General features: G+C 34.5%; 1 protein-coding gene across 2 annotated transcripts in view; it reads left to right on the top strand.

Moving 5' to 3' along the window:
- The window catches only part of RBM6 (RNA binding motif protein 6), a 107,696-nt gene that overhangs the window by 43,161 nt on the left and 36,726 nt on the right, over positions 1-27,809 (top strand). Inside the window, exon 6 of one of the 2 annotated variants that reach the window (XM_051986227.1) lies at positions 1,284-1,357. The exons of the other annotated variant lie outside the window; for it this stretch is intronic. Coding sequence (XP_051842187.1) covers positions 1,284-1,357 — 74 coding nt within the window. The remainder of the gene's footprint in view (positions 1-1,283; positions 1,358-27,809) is intronic. 2 annotated transcript variants of the gene reach the window in all.

Here is a 27,809-nt window from a genome sequence, read left to right as displayed (position 1 = left end):
TGCACCGTCCTTTTTCAATTTTATTTTTTCTGTTTTCAATTAGTTTTAGCTACTGGTTTCTTGATTCAGTGTTGTCAAGCTCCTACCACATTAATATTTTGCCCCCAAATTGTCATGAGTTCCCATAACATTTCTCTCTTCTTGAGTTATAATTCTCATCTAAATTACCTCCTCCCTACTTTGTGTTCCACTTGTATAATATTGTGTCCAACTTTACATTGTCCCTATCCTTTGCAGTATTCAGGAAACATGGAAATCATGATCAATATGCAAATATGATATGCTTCCACAGAGCTTATATAACCACATGTCATTTCCCGCTCTTCCGAACATCAGTTATTCTATCTGTAAAATGGAGGTAATACTTGAATTACTTAACACACAGGGTTTGTTTTGAAGATAAAATGAGATGGTGAATGTAAAATGTAAAATGCTTGTATCTCAAAAATGTCATATAAATGTCAGCTGTTGGAATAATTTGCCAGTACCAGGGAAAATCTAAAGCAAGTTAAGATTATCTAACTCGATATTTTATCAAGGAGTTTGATAGAATAGGTAAATAACAACTTGTTCATTTGACTGGCAAGAGAGGCTATAAATGTATTTTATATTTCACATTATGGAGTTCACATTTTGGAAACTAGCACACCAACTGATCTCACAAGACCGCTTCTCTTTCCTTAGTGTATGTGAATGCCGTTGGATTTATAAAAATATTACAAAAGAAAGGTGAAGTGCCCTCTGCCAAGTAGTAATCTCCTGAGGCATTAGGGGAAAAAACCCTGCCCTTTTATGTGTCTATACTTTTGGTCTCTGCAAAGGTGCTCTTTCCTTGGGAAGTGTGTGTGACCTTGCCAGGTTTTCCTTGGGATGATCCCTCTTCTCCACAGACAAGTCAGTCTTTTCCAGATACCTTCCTCCTGCTGACTTTCTTTTTTCCAGGGCATTCAACCTGTTCTTAAATGTTGCTGTTTCCTGTCTGAACTGATCTTTGTGGGATTACCCATTCTAAGGCACTCTCAGCAGGTTGTCATTCTTAAGGGGAGGGCAGAGAAACATTGTATTTAATAGATAGCAGAGCCAGTCTGGATTGAAATTTGAACATCCAGATTTTTCCTCAATATCATTTACTTTTGTGGGATTGGAATCTGTTTTGGGGAGGAGAGGAAGGGACAGTAAGAGGGTTATTGACTAAAGGGGTCAGAAAATGGGGAATTTGTGTGTCTTTTGTCTTTTGCAAGGCACTAACATGACTCCCGTCTGTATTTAAATGCTGTCCCCAGGTTACGACTATGGCTATGTCTGCGTGGAGTTTTCACTCTTGGAAGAGGCCATCGGATGCATGGAAGCCAACCAGGTTGCTTTATACTTCGGTCGAATGCTGCTGGAAGGATTTTTTTTTTTTTTTTTGTGGGGAGGGAGGGAAATCCATATGATTTTGTTTTGGAAAGGTGCAAAAGAAGATCTGTCCTTGGAGCAAACTCTTGCCAGCTAAAATGCTGCCATTAGAAGAAAATTGAAGAGGTTGGGAAGGCTTTTCTTTAAGAGCTAATGGGTACTGAGTTGTGCATTCTTAAACTAGTGCCCAGTAGCAATGTGATTAGATTCCAAGGTTAGTGGCTGGAAAAAAATAAATTATTAGTTTAGAACAAGAGATACCCTTTAGGGTATATGTATCTACAATGGGGTATTGTTGAAAAAATTCCTCTAGTGGGAAGTAATCCTTGATTGTTCTGTGATCTATCCATGGGCAAGGATTTTAGGTAAATACACACACACTTGGATCTATAGCAAAGGCCACTAGTATGTAGCTCTAATTGCATGCAGATCCTGCATGCATGCACCCCTTTCCATTTCATCTGGGGATGAGGGGGGAGTGGATTTTTTGTGTCCATATCTCTTGAATTCATTATTGTTCTCTGCCAATTAGAGTTGCATACAAGATGGCTTCATTGCTTACTGTCTGACCTGGTGAATCTGAATCTGTACTTATCTCTCTTTGTGCTTGAACTGTCTTTTATCTATAAGATCCCAGTTTGTCACCTAGAAACCCATTAAACATTTCAGTGAAACTATATTTTGGACCTTTGTATTGGAGAGGAAGTGGAAATGATGGGAATTTTATTCCCAATTTGTTTGTCCTCACTGTCTTTATCTTGAGAAAGTCAATTTACTGTTTATGTCTCCATTGGAGGAAATGGAAAATGGAAAAAAATAATTCAACTTAGTTATTTGTAGTTAGATTGAAAATGCCTTTCACACATAGCAGTTTCATAGCAATAACATATACAGTGGAAATGAGCAAAGTAGTAGCCTGAAAGAGAACTTCTTTCCCTATTACTATTCAGAATCTTCCACTCATTGGTTCTGGTAATATCCTCTAGAGCTAAGCAGAACAAATATAATTACAGTTTCCTGTGATCCATCTCAGTGTTTTAGTTCTAGCTGTTGCCTTCTCTCTGAGGCAGCTTTATTATTAGGATTCCAAGTAAGCAAAGCAACTGGTTCCAACTTTTTTTTTTTTTTTGTATATTGTTACAAGGAGAATTAAAAGTCTTAAAAATTTAAACTCCTTATATGACCCACTCTCAGGAAAGAGCAGATCAATTTTTAGAATTCCTTTTCTCAGTCATAGAAATTATTGTACTTAATAATTCAGTGGTCTATGTGAATAGTCCACTTGCACAAAACCTTATGGTGGACTCTGTACAAACTATCATAGTTAGAAAGTATATTTAAGTCCTTTTAGGCTCCCAGAATGCTTTCATCATGTCAATCCTGTGAGGTATTAGAACAACTTTGTTCTAATTTTTTTGATGAAAACAGGCTCAGAAAAATTAAATGACTCATTTGGGACAGTGATAAAGTTAGTAGTTGTTAAAGTTTTTTAACCCAGGCTTCCTGATTTCAAGTCTCGCATTTTTGTTGTTGTTATTTGTTTTGTTTTATTTTGTTACTACTGTTGCCTCTCAAGGTAAATAAGTAAAATAGATATAGACTGTATCTTCTGAGAATGTATAGTCATCTATAATAGACATAGCTAGTTCAATTTATGTGGGATTCATAAGCCCCAGAGGATTCTCTCTTAAATACACATGATTCTGTTTAAATGCTTGGATCAGTAGTTGGTATAATCTTGTTTGGACTTGTTTCTTAATCAGAACTTATAGTTAAGGAATTGTAACTGATATCAATGCTATGTTTTCTCATTCTTATTTGCACTGGACTAATGGTTAACACATTTTATGGTTCCCTTTTCCAATATTTGAAAGTGGTCATTATGTCCTTTCTTTAGGTAACTTAGCTGTTACTTGAGTACTTTTCTTGTTAGCACTTGTGCTCCATGAATGAGTCCTTCCTTTATGTTTCACACATGGTGAAAAATAATTTCTCCTCAAATTAAAAGTTTAACTATCTTTCATTTGAGGTGGAGTTCAATGGGAGAAAAATTAATCCTTTAAAAAGGTTAAGTTGTTCCTCTCAATGCTTATGAAGTAGCTCATTTTTATTCCTGGAATGATTTCAAATTGGCATCCTTTATGAAGTAGTGTTGAGAGATAAGCCTTGTATACCATTGTATAGGAAATGTCATAGAGAAATCTAAGAATTAGTGGAGAAGACATGTGAGTATGGGGTAAAGGTCAATGGGTTTGGAATCTGGGCTGTACTCTGGATGAGTTGTGTGATCTTAGGCAAGTCCCTTAGTTTCTCTGGGTTTCAGGTTTCCTCTCTGCCAAATGAAGGCATGAGATAATTTTTAAATTTCCTGTGCCAGAGCCTTTTGCCAGGGTTGGGAGCAAGTAAAAATAGAGGGAAATGTTCAACATCTGAGCCCTCAGGATAAAGCAGATAGATTTCCTTTGCTTCTCCTTGCTGAGCCAAATCCCTTTATTTTCTTAATGCAGGTGAACAGTTACAGCTCCTTTATTCTCCCCTTGTCTCCATTTCTTTTTCTAGATGGAGTCTACTCTCATATTAGTACTGATGTCCAGATTCAGAATCACCAGGATCTGCTGTATGCTTCTGAACATAGAGCATTTGTGTGTGTATATATATATGCATTTGTCTTTAAGGAGGTGTAATTTTATTGCATCTAGTTAAGAAAGTTTCATTTTTGTTTTGTACTTCCTTGATGGGCAAGAAGTATTCTTTCATATTCCATCTTCATGGTTGTAGCAAACAGAAGTGAATGCTTTTCATTTGGCATTGTCAAGACTTGTAAATTGTTGATATGCAAAAGATGCTGCTGCTGTAAGGCTTTCTACACAGGGCATAACTCAGGGTTGCTTTAGTATCTTTCTCAGCGACTATTTATTTTTTAGAAAGCAGAGCTGGTGACAGCTTTACTCATTTTGGAGATACTGTAAATGTAGACTTGCCAGAGAAACATAAGCCAAAAAGGTTTTTCTGGCTGTGATTTCATGTTGGGGGCTTTCAGGTTTTCATACTTGGTTACTATAGGAGGAAGTCAGTTGGCCAGCACTCTCAGGACTCACAGATCTCTCTTACCCCACCCTTGGTTACTGCATTTGGATACTTCCTTGTTTTGGTGGTAGCTATGGCTAGTACCTGGCTTGTCTTTCTTAATTATCATTAGGAATTATGGCTGAAGATACTATGTTTTGTACTCTAAGTTTTATTAGACATGTACCTCAGAGTGAAGAAGGAAGCAAGAATCATGGGGATAGAGTTTTGGTCTCTTTCAGTAATATAACCTTTCACTGAATTTGATTAATAAGATGCCTCGAAACCTACTGCTTTTTTTTTTTTTTTTTTTTTTTTTTTATAATAAATTTTATTTTATTTAATAATAACTTCGCATTGACAGAATCCATGCCAGGATAATTTCTACACGACATTATCCCTTGCAATCACTTATGTTTCGTTTTTTCCCCTCCCTCCCTCCTCCCCCCCACCCCAGGATGGCAAGCAGTCCTATATATGCTAAACATGTTGCAGTATATCCTAGATACAATACATATTTGCAGAACCAAACAGTTCTCTTGTTGCACAGGGAGAATTGGATTCAGAAGGTAAAAATAACTCGGGAAGAAAATCAAAATTGCAAATAGTTCACATTCATTTCCAGTATTCCTTCTTTGGGTGTAGCTGTTTCTGTCCATCATTTCTCCAATGAAACTCAGTTAAGTCTCTTTGTCAGAGAAATCCACTTCCATCAGAATACATCCTCATACAATATCGTTGTCGAAGTGTATAATGATCTCCTGGTTCTGCTCATCTCACTTAGCATCAGTCCATGTAGGTCTCTCCAAGCCTCTCTGTATTCATCCTGCTGGTCATTCCTTACAGAGCAATAATATTCCATAACGTTCATATACCACAATTTACCCAGCCATTCTCCAATTGATGGGCATCCACTCATTTTCCAGTTTCTAGCCACTACAAACAGGGCTGCTACAAACATTTTGGCACATACAGGTCCCCTTCCCTTTTTTAGTATCTCTTTGGGGTATAAGCCCAATAGAAACACTGTTGGATCAAAGGGTATGCACAGTTTGATAACTTTTTGGGCATAATTCCAGATCGCTCTCCAGAATGGCTGGATTCGTTCACAACTCCACCAACAATGCATCAATGTCCCCGTTTTCCCGCATCCCCTCCAACATTCATCATTGTTTTTTCCTGTCATCTTAGCCAATCTGACAGGAGTGTAATGATATCTCAGAGTTGTCTTAATTTGCATTTCTCTGATCAATAGTGATTTGGAACACTCTTTCATGTGAGTGGTAATAGTTTCAATTTCTTCATCTGAAAATTGTCTGTTCATATCCTTTGACCATTTATCAATTGGAGAATGGCTTGATTTTTTATAAATTTGAGTCAGTTCTCTATATATTTTGGAAATGAGGCCTTTATCAGAACCTTTAATTGTAAAGATGTTTTCCCAGTTAGTTACTTCCCTACTAATCTTGTTTGCATTCGTTCTGTTTGTACAAAGGCTTTTTAATTTGATATAATCAAAATTTTCTATTTTGTGATTGGTAATGGTCTCTAGTTCATCTTTGGTCACAAATTTCTTTCTCCTCCACAAGTCTGAGAGATAAACTATCCTATGTTCTTCTAATTTATTTATAATCTCGTTCTTTATGCCTAGGTCATGGACCCATTTTGATCTTATCTTGGTATGTGGTGTTAAGTGTGGGTCCTTGCCTAATTTCTGCCATACTAATTTCCAGTTATCCCAGCAGTTTTTATCAAATAATGAAATCTTATCCCAAAATTTAGAATCTTTGGGTTTGTCAAACACTAGATTGCTATAGTTGACTATTCTGTCTTGTGAACCTAACCTTTTCCACTGATCAACTAATCTATTTCTAAGCCAATACCAGATGGTTTTGGTGACTGCTGCTTTATAATATAATTTTAGATCAGGTACAGCTAGACCACCTTCATTTGATTTTTTTTTCATTAATTCCCTTGAGATTCTCGACTTTTTATTGTTCCATATGAATTTTGTTGTTATTTTTTCTAAATCATTAAAATATTTTCTTGGAAGTCTGATTGGTATAGCACTAAATAAATAGATTAGTTTAGGGAGTATTGTCGAAACCTACTGCTTTTTAAAATGCATGGATGAGGCAAAGAGGAATTGTTTTGTATTAGCTCCATTCTTTAGCTTGTAAATTCAGTACAGGCCCCCAGATTACCATTAACCAGTATTCTGGTTTTGGTTCAATGGATGGATAATCCTTTTATGTTTAAAATAGATTCTTGATATTAACTGGTTCAGGAAAATTGGAGTTAGTCAAGGTAACTTGACTAGGTGTCAGAATCATCTAGTCTTTAAGAGCATCTTTTGATAGCAGAGAAAACCATGACAACAGATGAACACTAACTTCGTCATTATTTTTTTTTCCAGTGTGGGGACATGTGTTTGGAATATTTAGTGAATTTTTTTGAAGCAGGTTTTTGTAGTCACCAAAGTTGAGAGAAATGGATTTTTGAAAATTCCAAAGTATGTTCTTATGTTTGTGAACATATTAGAATCTTGCAACTATTTGGCAGTAACCTGAGCTAGGGATATGTTTGTTGCTCAAGTCAGAACATTAGATCAGCTTATGTGAATAAAGGTGGGGACCCTCCCATTTCCCAAGTAATAGTGGGTGGAAGTTAATGGGATCAAAGGTTCTTTGGAAGCTCCTGATCAGGTTGATAGAAATTAGATTATGCTTAGGCTTCAAATTAAGACCACTTAAAAAGACTTATAGACAGGGTGACAAAGGAGGATTTGCATATATCATATGAGGTTTTGGTATTGCCTACATTATTGTTGCATAAGATTTGTGATGAGAATGCCCTACAGTCTCAGCTACATAGGAAAAGAATCGATTTTTCTGAACAAAAAAGGAAGGCATATTGTGCTTTCTGAGGTTAATACAGTTCCTATTCTATCCCAGGCAAGATTTCCTTATTCTTTTCAGTGGTAGATCTTGGAGGGTAAAAAAAATGGATTGAAAAGAGGAATATTGAAAAGTCAGTACCCTAGGCAACCTAAGATATCCAGAAGAAGTAAAAGTGTTTCTTTGAATCTAACATCCATCTACAAGACCAAATTTTTCTGCCAGCAGATGAGTCTGCTAAATTTTTAGAAATTCAGTTCAGCAGCTCTGATCTGGAGTTGATTCAGTGTATCTTTGAATCTTATGGGAGCATATATTATTTGTTAGCCAGAGAACTTGTACCATTTGAAAAACATCTGGTGGTGGTTCAATTTCAAAGGGAAGTCGCAAGGAGAACTTTCTACTGTGTCTAGTTTTGCTTTTTAGCTCAGTGAGAAATAAGTTCTGATTATGCACGACTTAAATTACTAGGGGAATGTTTCTAGATCAACCTATCTTCATTTTACTCATTCTTGGAATTTGGAGTTTGTTTTTAATTCTGCTATGCCACCTTATAATTGTTTGCTGTATGTTATCACAGACATTTCTATGTGGAATAAATGATGATGATGATGGTAATAACTAGCACTTAGCTGGTGCTTTTTTTTCAGTGTTTTACATGTATAAATTGATCCTTATAACAACTCTGTGAGGTAGATGCTATTATCCTCATTTTATTGATGAAGAAACTGAGACTTAGGGAAAGTAACTTGGCCAGTGTCGTATAACTAGTAGGTATCTGAGGTGCAACTTGAACATAGGTCATCCTTATTCTAGATTCAGTACTGTGTCCTCCTGGACCACTGAGCTGCCTTAATGAAGAAATTTGGTTCTTAATTTGCACCAAATTGAGATCATATCTTTTAATCCAATTTATGTGTTTCTTTTTTTGAACGTCCTATGCTTAGGTAGGAAGACCCTTCTTTTAGTTCCTGTTTCCTTTTTGACTGGATCAGAAATGACTATCACATATTACCTTGCTCATTATAAGATTACAGATAGGGAAGGTAGATTCATTTTCTAACTAGTTCATTTAATCATTTTCTTTCCAACCTGCATTTCACTATACTGTATAAAGTACCTTTTAGCAGCACATGGGGAAGTAAAGTATTTATTCTTTTTTTTTTTTTAAGTAGCATTTTATTTTTCCAAATATATGCAAAGAAAGTTTTCAAAATACATGTTTGCAAAACCTTGTGTTCCAGATTTTTCTCCCTCCCTCCTCTACTATCCCTCTCCCCAAGACAGCAAGCAATCTGATATAGGTTAAACATGTGCTATTAGAAGTAAAATAGTAATCCAGCCTCAGGCATTCACTGAGCTGTGTGAAACTGGACAAGCCATCTAACTTCACTCAGCCTTAGTTTCCTTATCTACAAAATGGGAATAATAATACCTACTTTGCTTGGGTGTTGTGAAGATTAAATGAGGTCATAATTGTAAAGTACTTTGCAATTTTTAAGCCTCTATACAAATACTAGGTCCTGCTGTTTATAGCACTAGATTCTGACTCTTTTGTCATGCCAATTAATATTTACTTTGCCATTTTACTCATCAGTTCTTTTTAATTCAGCAGATATTTATTAACAACCAATTGTGTTGTGAACACTGTGCTGGGGAAGATGCTGGGATTCGTAGTGATTTAGGAAAGAACAAAATGCTTAAGACCATAGTTTTGACCCTTATCTGTACTCTTCTCAGTTATGCCATATCTTAAGATTTCCCAACTCCCCATAGTTTGTGTTCCGGAAAGCTTCTGCTCAGAAGGAGCTTAGAGGGTCAGTCCACAGTGACCCGGGGAAAGCTGAATGGGAAAGAGCCAATACAGTTTCTGGAGTTTCTTTTAATTGAAAAGAATCTCATAGTTTCCCATTAACATGTTTGGAAGGTGCTATATAACAACTGGGTTTTTTTTTTTTTCTTGTTTTGGTCTGCCTTGAAAGCTACATCCATTATTGTGTAGTGTTGGCCATAACCACTGTCTTTTTAAAGCTGGACAGTGTTTTTTGCAATAAGTCTACATTCTCATCTTATGAAATGAAGCTATCCTTTAGAATAACTTCAAGGTAAAGAATTCCTTTTTTCTTAAAGGTATTGATGATGCAGTAATCATTTGATCTTCACAGTTATTTGCTTCTAACAATGCAAAATGGACTTCAAAATGAAGCTGTTATCAGTATTACACATATTAATGGACTCATGCCATTTTTCTACTACGCAAAATTTCAGATTGTGGAATAAAAATATTTTATTTTGGGGCAGCTATATAGTGGATAGAGTGCTGGCCCTAAAATCAGGAGGATCTGAATTCAAATCTGGCCTCAGACGCTTAATATTTCCTAGCTGTGTGACCCTGGGCAAGTCACTTAACCCCAGTTGTCCAAGATGGGGGTGGGGAGTTATTTCTTTCAATAATAGGGAGCTATTGTAAAAGTATATGTGGAAAATAAGCAGTCTATCAGTGCATTTGGAAGTTGGAGATTGAATAAAGTAGCATTTTAAATTTTGAAATTTCTCAATAATTTCTCCAATGGTAAATATTGACTGTGTTCTCAAGTTAAGGAATTAAGGCAGATTAGAAATTATCCATCTAACTTGAAGTTATTGATAACAGAAATCAAGATCTTTTGGACACATGATTGAAAAAACCCAAACTTCATCTGTCTTCTCCATTTACTTTGGAATAAATGAAACAGTTGTCTTTACAAAGTAACTGAGAAAATGTCTCTGTAAAGAATTGTTATGCCCTAGTATCTTGCCAATTTCTTCTGAGACTCAAAGGCAAGGCTTCTTGAAAGTAAACATTTTTTTTTTTTTTAGGGAACGCGGTAGTTTTCAGAGCCAAGATTTCTTATTTCAAAATTTTGAGCCTTTTATAATGTCACAGTTGAATTAGGTTTCCAATTGTCTCTCTTAACTAAGCCATGAGAAGTTCCTGGGATAGGACATTAAAATTATTTCGTCAGCAAATTTTGTTTACTTTTGACTTCCTTGGTGTCCTCCTATAATTATTGTATGATTTATAGAAAAGGGAAATGTCTTTGCTTCTTTTATTTTTTTTTTCTTCTATATTATGTTTTGTAGGAGTTGTGTAAATCCTTCAAGATTCCAATTTATACCTTTTCAGGAACTTTCAGTGTAAACAGTCTTTGAGGACAAAAAGAAAAGGCTGGAATGTGAAGAGTTGTGTTCGGGTTTATGCTAAAAATAAGAATATCTTTGCGAAACCGTTTAGCTGTTTGTTCTTATACAATTTACAATGAAGTCTGATCATTTAGACCACCTCACTTTCAAAGGAGGAAGTAAGTTTACATGATGATTTTCAGTCTACAGATTGAGTATTTCTGAGTATTTTAAATTTTTTGCAGACTTATTTGATGACAGGATACTTTATGATGGACTAAAAGTAAAAAGAATCTAAAACTTTTTATTCCACTGAAGTGGGCTTCTTTGTGTCACTGTAGTTTGTATCAGTCTTCAAGCAAGTTTATTATTGTAAGTACTAAAAGGATCTCATTCTACCACTATTTAAAATATGGATCTGTGACACTGATCCTAAGACCAGTTTTTTAAGTAAGATTTCATTGTATTTATACCAGAAGCAGCTAGGTGGTGCAGTGGATAGAACATTAGACCTAGAATCAGTGATACCTGAATTCATGTTTAAGCCTCACTTAGGAGCTTTGTGATCGTAGCAAATCAATTTATGTGTTTGCCTCAGTTTCCTCATCTGTAAGATGGGAATAATAATAGCACGTAATCACAAGATTATTATTGAGAATCAAATGAGATAATATTTATAAAGCACTTTGCAATCTTTTAAGTGCTATAGAAATATATATATATATCATCATATTCTACAGATTCTGTTATTTAAGGGAACAACCAGCTGATTAACATTCATTTCAACAACAAATTCAACAAATATTTTAAGTGCTTACTTTGTACAGGAGACAATTCTTGTTTTCATGATGTCTAATGTAATATATAAGCAAATAACTTTATCCATACTTTGAGGGATGTATGAACTCATCATTAGAGGTACTGTTTTAAATAGCACAGATTGCAAAGCCATTATTAGCATTTTAGGAGCTTATGGCAAGTAGCACTAAATGTGACCTTTAATCAGCTGTGAGAGAAGAGATCTTAAGACATTGAAGTCATTGTTGGTAAGGTTGCTAGGGGAAGGACTCATCAGGTATGTGAAAACAGAATTTCTTATTGTCAATTCACATCTTCATTTAGTGATTATTTTTCCTAACAATTTCATTGCTGCAAAGGAATGAAAGTACTATCAAAATGCCAATGTGTAACAAAATTTAAAACTATGGAAGCTTTAAACAATATCATTTGTCTTTTCCCCTTGATTTGTAAAACAGGGCCTATCCATATTTTCTCATCCTGTGTGATTCTTCTATCCATTTTTAATAAAATCTTCACAGAGTCTCTGTTTAACATCCTGGAGTCCATTATCTAGTTCTTTTAGTATTTTATAGATAGCAGTCCCTCATAGAGGCTGTCCATTTGTTAACTCTTTACCTTGACATATAGCCACCCAAATTCCTTTTCACAATAACTGTGATGAACTCTTTCAAGTGGCTAGTGCCCAGGCTAACATTTGTAGTACATTAAAACTCAATCACATACACCATGTGTGTTTTTGATGCCTTTTGGGTTAGTTGGTATTTTGATTCTTTTGAAATTATGTTTTATAATCTAGCTATGTAGCATCACTATTAGTAAATATAAACATTAAAAAAGATGGGATTGAGTGGAGATATTGTCAAACATAAATAATATACTAAATATTATGAGAAAGACACAAGCAAATTGTGTGAAATCCTATGAATGGGAAAGTCTTTACTAACTTGGGTAGGGCAAGAGGAGACTTTCCAGAAGAGGTGACATTTGAGTTTATATTTCACTTGGACTAAAAATAACAACAATAATAATAATAGTTAGCATTTATATAGCACTATAAAATTTGCCAAGTACTTGACATATATTAAATCATTTGGTCCTCACTATAATCCTAGAAGAGGTAGGTGCTTTTATTCCCATTTTACAGATAAGGAAACTGAGACAAACAGTTGCAGACAGGTTAAGTCATGAAGCTAGTAAGCATCTAAAGCAGGTTTTGGAACTCAGGTCTTCATTCCAGTGCTCTGAACTACTTAATTGCCTTGAAGAATATGAATTCAATAGCAAAGGAATTCTTATCTATTAAGAGAGAGTAAGAGCATTCTGCATGCAGGGAACAGTGAATGGCACAGAGATGAAGTATTATGTTGTGTACGTGGGAGATAAAGAGTAGTCTTGTTTGGCTGGCATATAGAGTATAGAGGACCTAATAAGCTGGGTAGGGACAAGATTTGGTAACTAATGAAAGGGGTGGAGGTAAGAGTCAAAAATTACACCAAGGTTTTAAACATGGAGACTGAGTGAATGATTGTATAATTTATAAAAATAGAGGAGAAGAACAGATTTTTGGAAAAGTTAAATTTGTTTTTAACCATATTTATGTGTACTAGTAATTATTGGATTCTTATCTTGTTCAATAGATGTATTTTATGGTGTTGTTTGTCAGCACTGCTGGTCAAAGATACAGTGCTTTTATTCTTAAGGGTCTTATAATTTAGCCATCTTTAAAGTGTGATTTAAGAAGAAGGAAAAAAAAATAGATCTTAAGAGATCCAGGTTTAAAACTAGTTCATGAGTTGTCTTTAGTAAATCTGAATTGTCACTTCTGAAAATATATATTGGGTGAGAAGTTACAAATAACACTTTAATCCTCAGGAACCTATTCTTATCTTGACCTAAATAAACCCATGATAGATCTAATTTCCAAAGTGAAGTTCTAGCTACCTATTTGTCTTTTCCAGAAACTTTAAATAAAAATGATTTTTTTAAAAAAAATAAAACTTGAGAGTATGTATGGAATGAAAGCCTTTGGTGTGCTTTAGATGATTTTGAGTTAAACCTATGTCTAGTTCTGGTTTGATTATTTTCTTAGATGTTAGATTTTAAAACATTTAAAACCACTGATATGAATCTGTGAATGATTCCAGTAGTTGATACATGATGGTCTTGATTTACCTTCAGAGATCTGAAGGTAAACTTATTCTCAGGTATAGGAAGCTTTATTCCTCCTTTAATACTATCAAAAATTAGGATTTTTAACATTAGATAAATAATTGTAAAGCAGAATTTGGGTAAAATTTCTTAGAAAAATCTAGATTCTTATAAAAGGCAATGTGGCATGGTAAAGTGCTAACATAAAGTCAGGAGAGACTTTTGGCTTGACTCTACTATACCATCATATTTCTTTGGGCCTCCTAGAACTTACAGATTCAAGATTCATATTTCTATAAAATAGAGAAAAATAAAGTGCTATCTGAATGGAGTGGTCTGGAGTTTGCCGTTTGGAGGAAGCTTCATGGAAGAGGTGAGATTTGAAGATTTTTTATAAGAGCAAAGAAAAGAAGGTATTTCTGATTGGAGGGAAGTAACAAGAGCAAAGACATAGAGTTGGGAATGTTTATTTGATGGAGATGTGGGATATAAGGTTCATTAGAGCAGATTGAGGCAGTTTTCAGGGACCTGATGGTTTTAAAAACAGAAAGATCTAAGTTGCACAGGATGGATTAAAGGAAGACCTATAAACACTCTATGAAATTTCTTCAAAAGAATGAAATGATGAACAATTGGGTTGATTCAGTGGCTTTAGTATCAATAAAAAGTGGAAAGAATTGAATGTTGTTGCTATAGAGTTTGTCTCATAGCTAATTCTTAGGCTAATTTAAAGTAGCTTATTTTTTTCCATCAATGCTTATTGATTCTTTTTATGGCTCTAGCTTTTGCTAGCAGTGAAAATATGCTCCATACTAAGATTCAACAATTAAAAATTAATTTATTGTTCTTGGTTAGGCCATGACAATGTATGAAGTAAGTATGCTGGTCTAAATCTAAGTTAATTTACAGATTTAGTGCTCTATCATTTGAACTACCAAGAAGTTAATTTGTATAACTAAACAAAATTTTAAAAATAATTTAGAGGAACAAATAGTATAGAATTTCAAGGAAAATAATGAAAAATAGAAATGAAAAGGGAACCTAGCAGTACTTGATCTTAAATTGCATTGTAAAATAATGCTAATCAAAATATAGAAAAGTAGGCAGGTTGAATTGGATTCAATAAACAAGACCCAGAAACAATTAAAACACATGAATCCATTTCCTTATTAATACCAGTATGCAAATAATAGGAAATAACTATTTTACAGGAACAACCAGAAAAAACAATAATTGGGCTTACACTAGTGTATTAATACCATGTACCTTGAGAATAAGCTTCTATAAGTTTTAAATATAAAAGTCACATAATTTTAAAAATTAGAAGAGAATGAAAGGCTATACCTTTCTATGATCTGATTAGATGAAGTTACTTTAATCAAGAAAGGAATAGAAGTCATCATAAATGATAAAATAGACAAATGATAAAGCTTTTGCACAGACAAAATAATAATGTCTAGGATGAGGCATATATGTCAATGGCAAAAAGCCTCCGCAGCAAGAATCTTTAATAAAGTTCTGGTTTCTGAGAACAAAGAAAATTGATAGAATCATATAAGAATAAAAGATTTACCTTCAGTAGATAAGCAGCCAAAAGAATCAAGCAGGTATTTTCAAAAGGAGAAAAGCAAACAACACTTAATTGAAAGCATGCTCTAATCACAAAGAATAATAAGAAGAAATGATAATACTACTAATAAGAAAAATGTAAATTAAAATACGAGGTTTCATCTAACCATCATCAATTTGGCAAATATGTTAAAACACGTAAAATGAAAGGACTTTGGGAAGACAGGGCAGAAATCATTGTTGGTGGAACTATAAGTTGGTTCAATCATTTTGGAAACAGTTTGGCATTATGCTAAATAAGTCACTGAGATGTACTTACCCCATGGTCCAGAGATAATCATATTGTTCATATAACCCAACAATGTCAGAGAAAAGGAAAGGTTCCATATATAAAAATATTTATAACCGCAATTGGGTAGCACATTAATGTCTGTTGAGTAGGCAGTGGCCAAACAAATACTGGTATATGAATGTAATGGAATGTTATTGTGCCATAAAAAAGAATATGAAGAATTTTTTTTAAAAAATTAGGAATACTTATGAACTGATGCAAAGTGAAAAGGCAGAACCAGGACTGTTTACGCAATATTGAGAAAACCACAAAAGCAAACAACCTTGAAAGATACCTATCAGAGCTCTCATCACCACATGGTAACTTTTTTTTTCCTGAGGTATTATGGGTTAAGTGACTTGCCCAGGGTCACATGGCTGGGAAGTGTTAAGTGTCTGAGATCAAATTTGAACTGAGTCAGGAGGACTTCAGGGTTGGTGCTCTATCCACTGCATCACCTAGCTGCCCCCTGCCATGGTAGTAGCTTCCAAAAGTTTTTCATAAAAGGAAAGTTCTATATCACTAAAAGTAACATAAATGCAAATTGAAACAGTTCTTAAATTTTACTTCACATCTCCCAAATTGACAAAAATAATATGAGATGGAAGCATTGAATGTTGAAGTGTTGTGGGGAGAAGATATCTACACTGATTCAGTTTAGTCAGAGCTGTGAATTTGAAACAAACTTTGAAATTATATGATGAAAGTTATAAAACTTGTTACTTTCTGCCCCATGTTTTTACTCTTAGGCATATTACTAAAGGAGATAAGCTAAAAACGAAGAATCCCAGATATATTGAGATATTCATAGCAGTCTTTTCTATGGTAACAAAAAACTAGAAACTTAGTGAATGCCAATTAACTTGAAGAATGGCTAAACCCACTATGGTTAAAAATTCTTTACTAAGATATATGGAATAAACTTCAGAGATAAGTTTTCTGTCTTAATGTCTGATAGCCAGCCTCAGCTGGAACTCTAGCATAGATAGCATCAAAGCCTTGGCTATTTGCCTGGAAACACATTTCCTTTTCAGAACAAAAATCTAACTGAGACACCCTGGCATGACATACCAAAATTCTAGGAAATATTTCACTTGTCTCTGAGAGCCTGAAAAATCCTGGCAGCTGGTTGGATCCTGACCAACCAGGTTCTTATGCTTCCAAATAATTTGCAACCTATTTTTTTGATATTTGAATTACAAGTATACTATTTCTGTATTTACACTTTTTTTTTTTGGTCATGAGACTGAGCATTTTATTTTATTTTATTTTTGATGTTTCAGAATGTCAGTGAGTTATTTTCTTTTTAAAAAAATTTTAATAAAGCTTTTTTTTTTAAAAATAACCTTTTATTGACAGAATCCATGCCAGGGTAATTTTTTACAGCATTATCCCTTGCACTCACTTCTGTTCTGATTTTCCCCCTCCCTCCCTCCACCCCCTTCCCCAGATGGCAAGCAGTCCTATACATGTTAAATAGGTTACAGTATATCCTAGATAGATATATGTGTGCAGAGCCGAACAATTCTCTTGTTGCACAGGGAGAATTGAATTCAGAAGGTATAAATAACCCAGGAAGAAAAACAAAAGTGCAAGCAGTTTATATTCATTTCCCAGTGTTCTTTCTTTGGGTGTAGCTGCTTCTGTCCATCCTTGATCAATTGAAACTGAATTAGCTCTCTTTATCAAAGAGATGCACTTCCATCAGAATACATTCTCAAACAGTATCGTTGTTGAAGTGTATAATGATCTCCTGGTTCTGCTCATTTCACTTAGCATCTGTTCATGTAAGTCTCGCCAGTCCTCTCTGAAATCATCCTGCTGGTCATTCCTTATAGAACAATAATATGCCATAACGTTCAAATGCCACAATTTACCCAGCCATTCTCCAATTGATGGGCATCCATTCACTTTCCAGCTTCTAGCCACTACAAACAGGGCTGCCACAAACATTTTGGCACATACAGGTCCCTTTCCCTTCTTTAGTATCTCTTTGGAGTATAAGCCCAGTAGAAACACTGCTGGATCAAAGGGTATGCACAGTTTGATAACTTTTTGAGCATAGGTCCAAATTGCTCTCCAGAATGGCTGGATGTGTCCACAATTCCACCAACAATGTATCAGTGTGCCTGTTTTCCCACATCCCCTCCAACATTCTGCATTGTCTTTCCCTGTCATTCTAGCCAATCTGACAGGTGTGTGGTGGTATCTCAGAGTTGTCTTAATTTGCATTTCTCTGATTAATAATGTAAATCTTGCCTGTTAATAATAGTTTCCAAATTCCAATTCAGGTCTTTCCCCTCCTTCCCCCCAATTTTTTTTGGCAAGGCAATTGAGGTTTAAGTGACTTGCCCAGGGTCACACAACTAGCAAGTGTTAAGTGTCTGAGGGTGGATTTGAATTCAACGTCCCCCTGATTCCAGGGCTGAGCCCTATCCACTGCACCATTGAGCTGTGCCCCTTGCTATACTTTCTGGCACTTAAAGGCATAGTGGATAGAAAATTGGGCCTGTAATCAGGATAATCTGAGTTCAAATAGATAACATTTATATAGCACTTACTGTGTACAAGACATTGTCCCAAGCACTTTATAATTGCTACCTCATTTGATTTTCATAAGGACCCTGGGAGGTAGTTTGTCATTTTTTCTTTGTTAATTCTATTTTCAGTTTAATATATGTTTTCTCTGCAGAGTTGGCCTATTTTATCTTTCTTTTTTTTTTTTCCCCATTTTTAGTCTCATTTCGTCTTAATTATCAAATTTATTGGAAACTGTTTTTATCTCATCACAATGGAGTAGTCCCATTATCATTGATGAAGAAAATGCTTTGCTGTAGAATGTAGGCATGCTGTTTCTTTTTTGTTTGTTATTTATTCAATACCTCTTTCAATGATTTGTTATCATTAGGTCTCAGCTCACATTCTTTTTAACATTCACTCTTATGAAGTGATGCTGCTCATAATCTTCTATCATTCTATTTTGTAACATGTTGGAAATTATATTCTAACCAGCCTATTTGTCAAGGAGATTGAATGTTTTCTGGGTGAGGTGGATTCTAGGCTATTTTTTAATCTCCTCATTGAGATGCTTGATAGCTATTTATCAGTTAAATTTACATTAGAAGTAGTAACAGACTGTATCTATGTGTGTGCCTTTTCCTTGATCCATTTTTCATTTTTTAAAAAATGGTATTAAATTATTTGAATAGGCCATGTGTATTACAGTGGCAATTCTTTTTGTGAATAAGTTGTACTAGGTCACTGTTGAGGTCTCTTCCAATTCTCAGTTTCTGTCATTTTTGTGATAGGGAAAAGTGTCCCATAAACAATTTGAAAGGAACTGGTACTCAGGAAAGGTGTCAAGGGCATTTTGCCTTTCCCATTATATCTTCTCATTCTTAGGTCATTTCCTTTTTCTGGCATATGCCTTTTCAAGAGCTATAATTACATTGTATGCTTATTTTTTACCCTTGTCTTTTCCCAACAATTTGCCAAAGCATATATTTCTGGTCTTTCAAATTAGTAAACAGTTTTTTTTTTTTTTTCAATTCCAGAATTACTTCTGTAGACCTTAATCACTCTTTCAATAATAATTTTTAAAAAATTTTGTATTTTAGCACATAAATTAGCTCCAGCAATCCTCCCCCTTCATGTCCTCCTTCCAATATGATTTTATCATCTCTTTCTCTCTTTACACTTCATGGGACATTTAGTACCCGTCATCTACTAAGGTTCCATTTTGAATTGTGGATGTATTAAATCTCTTTATAAAGATTGTCAGCTCTTTTGAGAATATTGATCTTTTTTTAATATGTCTGTGTTGGGCTTTGGGAAAGATAAACAATGCTCTGTATAAATTAGGCATTTAAAAAATATTTGTTGAATGAATGTTTCTTTGATTTGAAGGCAAATGTAGCCTCCTGATACTTATAGGAAAAACACCTTGGAGACTAGCCAATTCAGTTTTGCAGATGAGGAACATGGTGCTGGCCAGTGCTTGACCATGGTATGATTGCTAGTTAGTGCAGAAAGCAGGAATAGGATGGGGCAAGAAGCTGTTCTTCCCAGCATATTTAAAAAAAAAAAATCTAAACATGTCCATATTCCACAAGAATATTATGGATAGGTTTGGAAAACTATACAGTCAGCATGAATTTATAAAGGAAAGCAAGGAACTTGCTACTTTCTGTTATACTCCCAACTTTCATTAGCAGGGTAGTATCTAATATAGTCTTATAAAATCTCAGAGTGGGAAGGGACCTTAGAAATAAATTTTTATAGAATTTTTATATAAATAAAAAATTAAATTCAGGCCCTTAGAGGTTTCATCAGTTGGTCAGGATCAATAAAATAGTGTTTCAATCAGTAGAGCAAGGATTTGAACATTTTCTACTTTATTTTGATATATCCACATTTATCCTGACAAGTCAGTTCCTGATGAAAATGGGCAAGAGATTGTCCTATTCATTGTGCCACCTATCAGTAAAATACCCATATTTTCATCAGATCATTGTATTGCTTTGTTTTTATTCACATACTGTTATATACTGCTCTTTGTAGTTTCTTGATACTATTTAGATATGCTAATGTATAGGTTTATAGTACCCACAAGGGAATTTAGGTGGCATAGTGAATAGAGCACTAGGCCTAAAGTCAGGAAGACTCATTTTCCAGAGTTCAAATCTGACATTAGACACTTCCTAGCTATTTGGACCTAATTAAACCATTTAACCCTTTTTGCTTCAGAAGGAAATAGTAAACCACTCCAGTGTCTTTGCCAAGAAAACCTCAAATTGAGTTCACAGAGATTTGGACACAACTGAAATGGCTAAATAATAGTATCCATGAGATACACTGGTGTTAAAATACTCTTAGAAGTATCTAAAAGACCATCTTTTATAATATCATTTTCCCCTCTTCTGAAGTGTTATCAATGAAAAGCTTCCTCAAGAGATTGCCTTGAAGATGTTTGGTTGAGAAGAGGTGAAAATTTCTCAACTTTTGTCATACTTGATATTATAGAGATTTTTTTGGAGCTATTAGTTCTAGAGACTTAAACTATTTATTAGTAATTTTTTCTTCACATAAAATGCTCAAAAGAATAGGAGATTATATACAGGTTGGATTGAACTAGAAGGTCTCTGAAGTTGTTTCCAACTTATCTTTGATTTTGAGAGTAGATTGGATTGCATTTGGGAAATTGTACAGCGAATTAAAAAGCCACAAGCTACTCCCTGATATAAAAGCCTGTCTTTCCAATTAATATTATTAATATTAATTATAAGAATGGAAATTGCACACGATTCAGAACTATGAATCATGTTGGGCATAAGTAGACTATAGCATATTGACAGTAATGACCTATATATAAAGTGATAGCATCCTCAAGGGGCATGTGTGATCAAAAAAGGATATGGTCTCTCTGCTCGTATATCAAGAACAAGGGATGAATGTTTGTTGTACTCATCCCCATCAAATATTGAAAGACCTAGAAAATGATCGCTGTGGAAGATTTATTTGAAGGGCATGGAAAGGAATAGCACAAGATGAGAAGGTGTAAATGGGTTTCTTTCTATAATGCTTAAGGAATGTCCACAGATTTAGGAAAGTATTGTAATATTAAAGGTCCTGAAGAGAGGAGAAAACTGATTTGGACCTAGGAACATTGTCACCCAAACAGAGGAGAGTGTATATAAATTCTTGTGAACACTGACCTTTTGAAAAGATACCTTCATTGTAGATTAAATAACATTGAAAAATGTTTTTTCCTTGTTTTGATATTTTTTGGTCCATTAAGAAAAAGACCATTTTAGGAATATTTCTTCCTTTCATTCTCTGCAGTCATAAGATAGAAAGAAGAAAGAGGGCTGGAAGAATCATTGAGAATAATGGTCCCATACCTATAGATTGACTAGAAAGTGACCTTGCATATTTGTCACTGAAATCCTCCTTCTATAGCACATAGTGGCATTAGTGTTGTGCCTTCTCTCTTTATATTGCCTCATCTGTACGTCTTGATAGGAGAAATAATTCTGTTTTTCCTGGAATTTTGTAAGGAAAAAAGTGGCATGTTGTACAAGAAGACTCAGTACCATTGTTTTGGTTTGTTATTGGCAATTATGAGTTTGACTTAGTAGACTGTATCTGTCATCAGAGAGAGATCTTTGCCATATAGAATCAGACATATCCAATTCCAAGGCAGCGGTGGTATAGAAACATAACACTTATAAAAGGTCTTTGCGATTCTTTGTAGAAAAGTAATATATGAATAATTCAGTAGACCTTTGATCACTCTTCATTGTGATACTTTCTCAAAGAATATTGTTATTTTTTCTTATTTCTTGGTTTTTTAAAAAATATGTTAAATCCAATATATGTATATATATTTATACAATTATCTTGTTGCACAAGAAAAATCAGATCAAAAAAGAAAGAAAATGAATAAGAAAACTAAGTGCAAGCAAACAACAACAAAATGAGTGAAAATACTATGTTGTGATCCACACCCAGTTCCCACAGTCCTCTCTCTAGATGTAGATGGCTTTCTTCATCACAAGATCATTGGAACTGACTTCAATCATCTCATTGTTGGGAAGAGTCATGTCCATCAGAATTGATCATAGTATAATCTTGCTGTTTCCATGTACAGTGATCTCCTGGTTCTGCTCATTTCACTTAGCATCAATTCATGTAAGTCTCTCCAGGCCTTTCTGAAATCATCTTGCTGATCATTTCTTATAGAACAATAATATTCCATAACATTCATATAGCATAACTCATTCAGCCATTCTCCAGTTGGTGGGCATCCACTCAGTTTGCAGTTTCTTGCCACTACACAAAGGGCTACCACAAACATTTTTGCACATATGGGTCTCTGCCCCTCCTTGAGGATCTCTCAAAGAGTATTATTTAATTCCATCCATATCTTTTTTTCTTTGTAATTTTTAGTCATGTTCTTTTGTGAACTTTACATTGAGGATGTATATCTCATATTGCAAGCCTTCTGGGTATATATTCTGTGTGTATCAGTGCAGAATATGAACTATTTATCTATTCATGTATTTAGTTTATTTTTTGGTGGTCATCTGCTAGATTATTATTCAGTTGTGTCCAACTTTTTGGGATTCTGTCATATAGCACACCAATATTGTCCAAGAGGTTTTCTTAATAAAGATACTGCAATAATCCTTCTCCCCATAGATAAAGCCAAATACAGGTTAAGTGTCTTGCTTAGAGTCACACTGTTAGCAAATTTCTGAGGTCTTCCTGATGCAAGCCCCACTGACCATTTTGCTGCCTGCTCCTAGATTATATCTTTTAAATCAGTTTTAATGCAACAAGCATTCAGTAAATTCCAGTATATGCTGGCCACTGTGTTGTAAGCACTGGTGATACACAAATAAAAAAATAAAACAGTCCCTGTTATACCTAGGAAAACAACATGTATATAGGTAAATTAAATGCCAAATGCATATAGGAATAAATACAATGTAAACTCAAGTCGCAGTGGGGGGAAAGCAGGAAGAAGAGCCCTAACAAGGCAGAAAAATTACTCGTGTAAGGTGCCTTTTAATTGTCTTCTGATACACATAATTTTTGTGGGTAATACATTATAGCCAACTCGTGCCTTGTTACACATTTTCCAATGCTCTTAGAATTACATGTGATTTTGATTCTTTGGGACATTGTGATGGTGCATGTTTCCCGGTCATACAGTATTATTGGAAGAATAATAAATACTGTTTGTAAAAAGACGTTCTTTTGTCCCAATGAGCTTCTTTGGGAATTAATTGAAAACAGTAGTTGCTCACATATAGCAAGGTCCAGCTCATTGCTCTTCTGTAATGATTACCCCATATATGTGTATAATAAGATTAACTCAAACAATTACTCATCCAAATGCAGTTCAAAGGCTAGGCAACACGATTTCTTCATCTCCTTGATGTGCAGATTGATAGGATTTTTTTGAGTGGTCATTTAGAATCTCTGTTAGAAACTCTATCTCTGACCTTGATATAATCAGCATAATGTCATCAGCCAGCTAGTGCATGTAGAAGACCTTACTGCTTATAGTGAATCACTTCTTCATTTGAACCCTGGGATAACAAAGGAAGTATAAAAATTTTTGTTTTGTGATTCATTGATCACCTGAAGATTTTTGAAGTCATCAAGATATAACTTTTATGACTTTAATATATCTTGTTGGAGGAAAATCTTTAAAGTGCACTAATACCAAGTGGAAATAATATCCGTTCTTCAAAGCAAGGTCTAAAGAATGACTATTTAGTGCTTCCTTATGCTGATTTTTTCCCCTTTGGAGCACTGTGTAACCTTTGTTGTATACTCAGCCATGCTTCCTTGCAAATTTGTTGTAGCTTTCTTTGCTGTATTTTTTCCATTAGCTCGGAATAAGTCTTTTAAAAGAAAAATAAATAAAAAAGGAATTGCTTAGTAACATTATTCAAAACATAAAGAATAAAATAATAGGTTTGCTTTTCTAGGTTTATGTCATTTTCTTAGTTTCACAACTGTTTAATTCAATAAGCATACTTATGAGGAGCTAGATAGTATGCTAATTTCTAGGGATAGAAAGAAACAGTTCTTGCTTTGAAGAAACTTGGATTGGTGGTAGAGGTAATGAAACAGATGTAAAGTTCTGGGGGAGCCAGAGATTCCAAGAGGTGAATGTTAAGGAAAACATTCCAAATAGAGGGGGAATAAAGGCCTGGAAGCAGAGGTTGGAATGCTGTATATGAGGAACATCAGGTCAGCCAGTTTGGCTGGAATGTAGTTATACTGGAGTCAGCCTGAAAAAAGAAATTAGATTCAAATTACCATGGGCTTCAAATGCCAAACACAAAAGCCCAGATTCAGTAGGAAGCCATGGAAGCTTCTTGAGCAGGAGAGTAACTTATTTAGATATGTGCTTTTAAGAACTGTTCAGTCCAGGTGTTTAGACAAAGAACTGTGAGCCATTATTTTCTGAAGAAATAGATGAGGGGAGATCCATTATATTCAGTTTTTTGAAAGCTTGTTAAGTGAAAGATTCTAATCAGTTGTCTTCCATGTATATATCAAGTTGTGTTTGAATAAATTAATATAGGCTCTAGAGAAGAATTAAAAATAAGAATTTAGGAGAGGAGTTGTGTGAAAGTAAAGGAAGTATTATGAAGCTTTTTGATTACTACTTTTGTGAAATCATTGCCTCCTTTAGGGTCTGAATTTTCTTAGCTGTAAAACAAAGGGACTGAACTGGATGAATGTATGATCCTTTACTGTCCTGTGATCCTGAGTCTTTGACTTTTAGTAAGAAAGCAAATACAAAGTTAGTCTATATCTGATTCTATTCCACTGAGTTTATTGTATGTTAAATTTTCTTGTACCAAACATTGCTGTCATGGGCTTGTAGATTCTTTTGTTATTAGGAGATTTCTCTTGTAATAGAGTCTGACAATATCCACTAGTGAAAGTACTTTATTTCAGTCTCCTATTTACCACAGTCTTCTCTCCTTGGTATATTTAGAATTCTTTGTACTTGAACAAGACATGGAGGTTTTGCTTTTTTGACTTTTTTTTTTCTTTGAGAGAAAGATTAGAAATAGTTGGGAACAACTGAATGCTGGAATAGCTTATATTTGATCAAGCCTTGTCTGCCTAAAGCTTCTAGGGATTCACTTGATTTAATTGCTATTTAGAATGAGTTGGAAAAAAAAAGTTTGGGTTTTTGTTTTTTTTTTTGTTGTTGTTTTTTTTGGTAAGGTAAAAGAGGAGTCTTGAATTAAAATTTTGTTTCAGATTGATTATAGAATTCCGGGCACATTTGAACTCGCATAGAGGCAGTTATTTTCAAAACAAAAACAAAACAAAAATGGCCTTTTGCTTATGGCTAATAGATTGCTACTGTCCATTGAATAGAATCCTGGTAAAGATCACTGCTGAGAACTAAGCCAGAAATTAATTTATACCTCTTTATCAACATTTTTTGCTTATTTTTTGGTAATTTTGTAATCAATATAACCTAAAATAGTTGTATTTTAATAGCTCATGGCCAAAATGGATTTAGGGTTAGGATATATTCAGAAAACAGCATGCTTCTGTTTAGACTTCTATTCTCAAGATCTTTGGTTTACTTACTTAAGGGAATAAAATATATCAAACACTTGTACTGCATGCTTTCTGTTTCTTTTTGTAATCAGGATAGAACACCTCAGTGTTTTTAGAAATATTTTTTTCTGGATGTTGTTTTTAAAATCTCCATCCTCTAAAGAAAGGGCATAAAAATAATTAAAAGATTTTGGAAAGATTTGGCTTACTGGAATTTGGAGATGTAAATCTGAATTACATTCATGCTTTATTCTATTCTCCTTCTCCTTTTAGCCTTCTTAAGGTTCTTGGATTTTTGGCCATTAGAAGCATTAAAATCTCTTTAAAATCTTGTTTTTACAATATTGTAAAAATTACTTACTGTGCCATCCACTTTTGTACAAAGAAAAAGAAGAATAGTTTATAAAGAAAGTCAAGGTGGGAGCTATAGATGAAGTTTTGTTACTGTTCCTTTGTCTCCAGTGTCATCGTACCTCAAATTTGTTATACAATCTATACAAGATAGAATAAAAAACTTAAGCCTCTCTGGTGATGCTTTTGTCTTCTCTTCAGTCTTTTCTCAGCATGTATTTCTGTTCTTTATGAAGTCTGAACATTCTTGAAGAGAAGGAGTAACATCTCCGTAGAATTATAAAGAACAGGAAAAGTCAAATAATTAGACAAATGAGACTATATTTAGATTTTTTTTTTAAGTTGAAGAAGGTAGATACTTCAAAATATAGGTTGGTTTGCCAATTTCTGACAAAAATGTAAAATTCAAGGAACGTCAGCCCTGAAAGGAAGAATGTTTATGAGCCAGTATAGGTAATTAAGAGTAACCTCATTTTCTCCTTTGTTGTCTAGTCATTTCAAACTCTTTGTAACCCTTATTTGGGGTTTCTTGACACAGATACTGGAGCAGTTTGCCATTTTCTCCTCCAGCTCATTTTACAGGTGAGAAAACTTAAGAGCTGAGTAAGATTAAATGACTTGCCCAGAGTCACACAGCTAGTGCATGGCTGAGGCCAGATTTGAACTGAGCGAGAAGAGTCTTCTTAACCTCAGGCCCAGCAGTGTACAACTTAGCTATATAAAAAGCTATATAAATAATATTTGCCTAGATTTTTAACAAGGCATTTATTAAAGTTTCTTATAATAACTTTATAGTCAAAATAGAGAGATATGAACTGGATAATAATGTATTTAGAAGATTTAGAACTAGTAGAATGATTACAAAAAGACTTGGAAAAAGGTTTTTTAGAGTGTTGCAAGGCCCTGTCCTTGACTTTTTTCCCCCTTATAAATAGTGACTTAGGTAAACATAATAACATATTTATCAAGTTTGAGAATGTCATGAAACTATGAATGATAGCTAATACATTGAATGACAGAATCAGGATCCAAAAAGATTTTGGGAGACAAGAATAATAGATTACCTCAAGTGGAATGAAATCTAATAGAGCTAAATGAAAATGAGTTTTTTTTTTAATTTAATAATAACTTTGTATTGACAGAATCCATGCCAGGGTAATTTTTTACAACATTATCCCTTGCACTCGCTTATGTTTCGTTTTTTCCCCTCCCTCCCTCCACTTCCCCCCCCCCCCCCCAAGATGGCAAGCAGTCCTATATATGTTAAATATGTTGCAGTATATCCTAGATATAATATATATTTGCAGAACAAACAGTTCTCCTGTTGCACAGGGAGATTTGGATTCAGAAGGTAAAAATAACTCGGGAAGAAAATCAAAAATGCAAATAGTTCACATCCATTTCCCAGTGTTCCTTCTTTGGGTGTAGCTGTTTCTGTCCATCATTTATCCATTGAAACTCAGTTAGGTCTCTTTGTCATAGAAATCCACTTCCATCAGAATACATCCTCATACAATATCGTTGTCGAAGTGTATAATGATCTCCTGGTTCTGCTCATCTCACTTAGCATCAGTCCATGTAGGTCTCTGCAAGCCTCTCTGTATTCATCCTGTTGGTCATTTCTTACAGAACAATAATATTCCATAACATTCATATACCACAATTTACCCAGCCATTCTCCAATTGATGGGCATCCATTCATTTTCCAGTTTCTAGCCACTACAAACAGGGCTGCTACCAACATTTTGGCACATACAGGTCCCTTTCCTTTTTTTAGTATCTCTTTGGGGTATAAGCCCAATAGAAACACTGCTGGATCAAAGGGTATGCACAGTTTGATAACTTTTTGGGCATAATTCCAGATTGCTCTCCAAAATGGTTGGATTCGTTCACAACTCCACCAACAATGCATCAGTGTCCCCGTTTTCCCACATCCCCTCCAACATTCATCATTATTTTTTCCTGTCATCTTAGCCAATCTG

Source organism: Antechinus flavipes, chromosome 1, assembly GCF_016432865.1.
Source record: "Antechinus flavipes isolate AdamAnt ecotype Samford, QLD, Australia chromosome 1, AdamAnt_v2, whole genome shotgun sequence".
Classification (NCBI taxonomy): Eukaryota; Metazoa; Chordata; class Mammalia; order Dasyuromorphia; family Dasyuridae; genus Antechinus; species Antechinus flavipes.
This window is presented reverse-complemented; position numbering and strand designations above follow the sequence as displayed.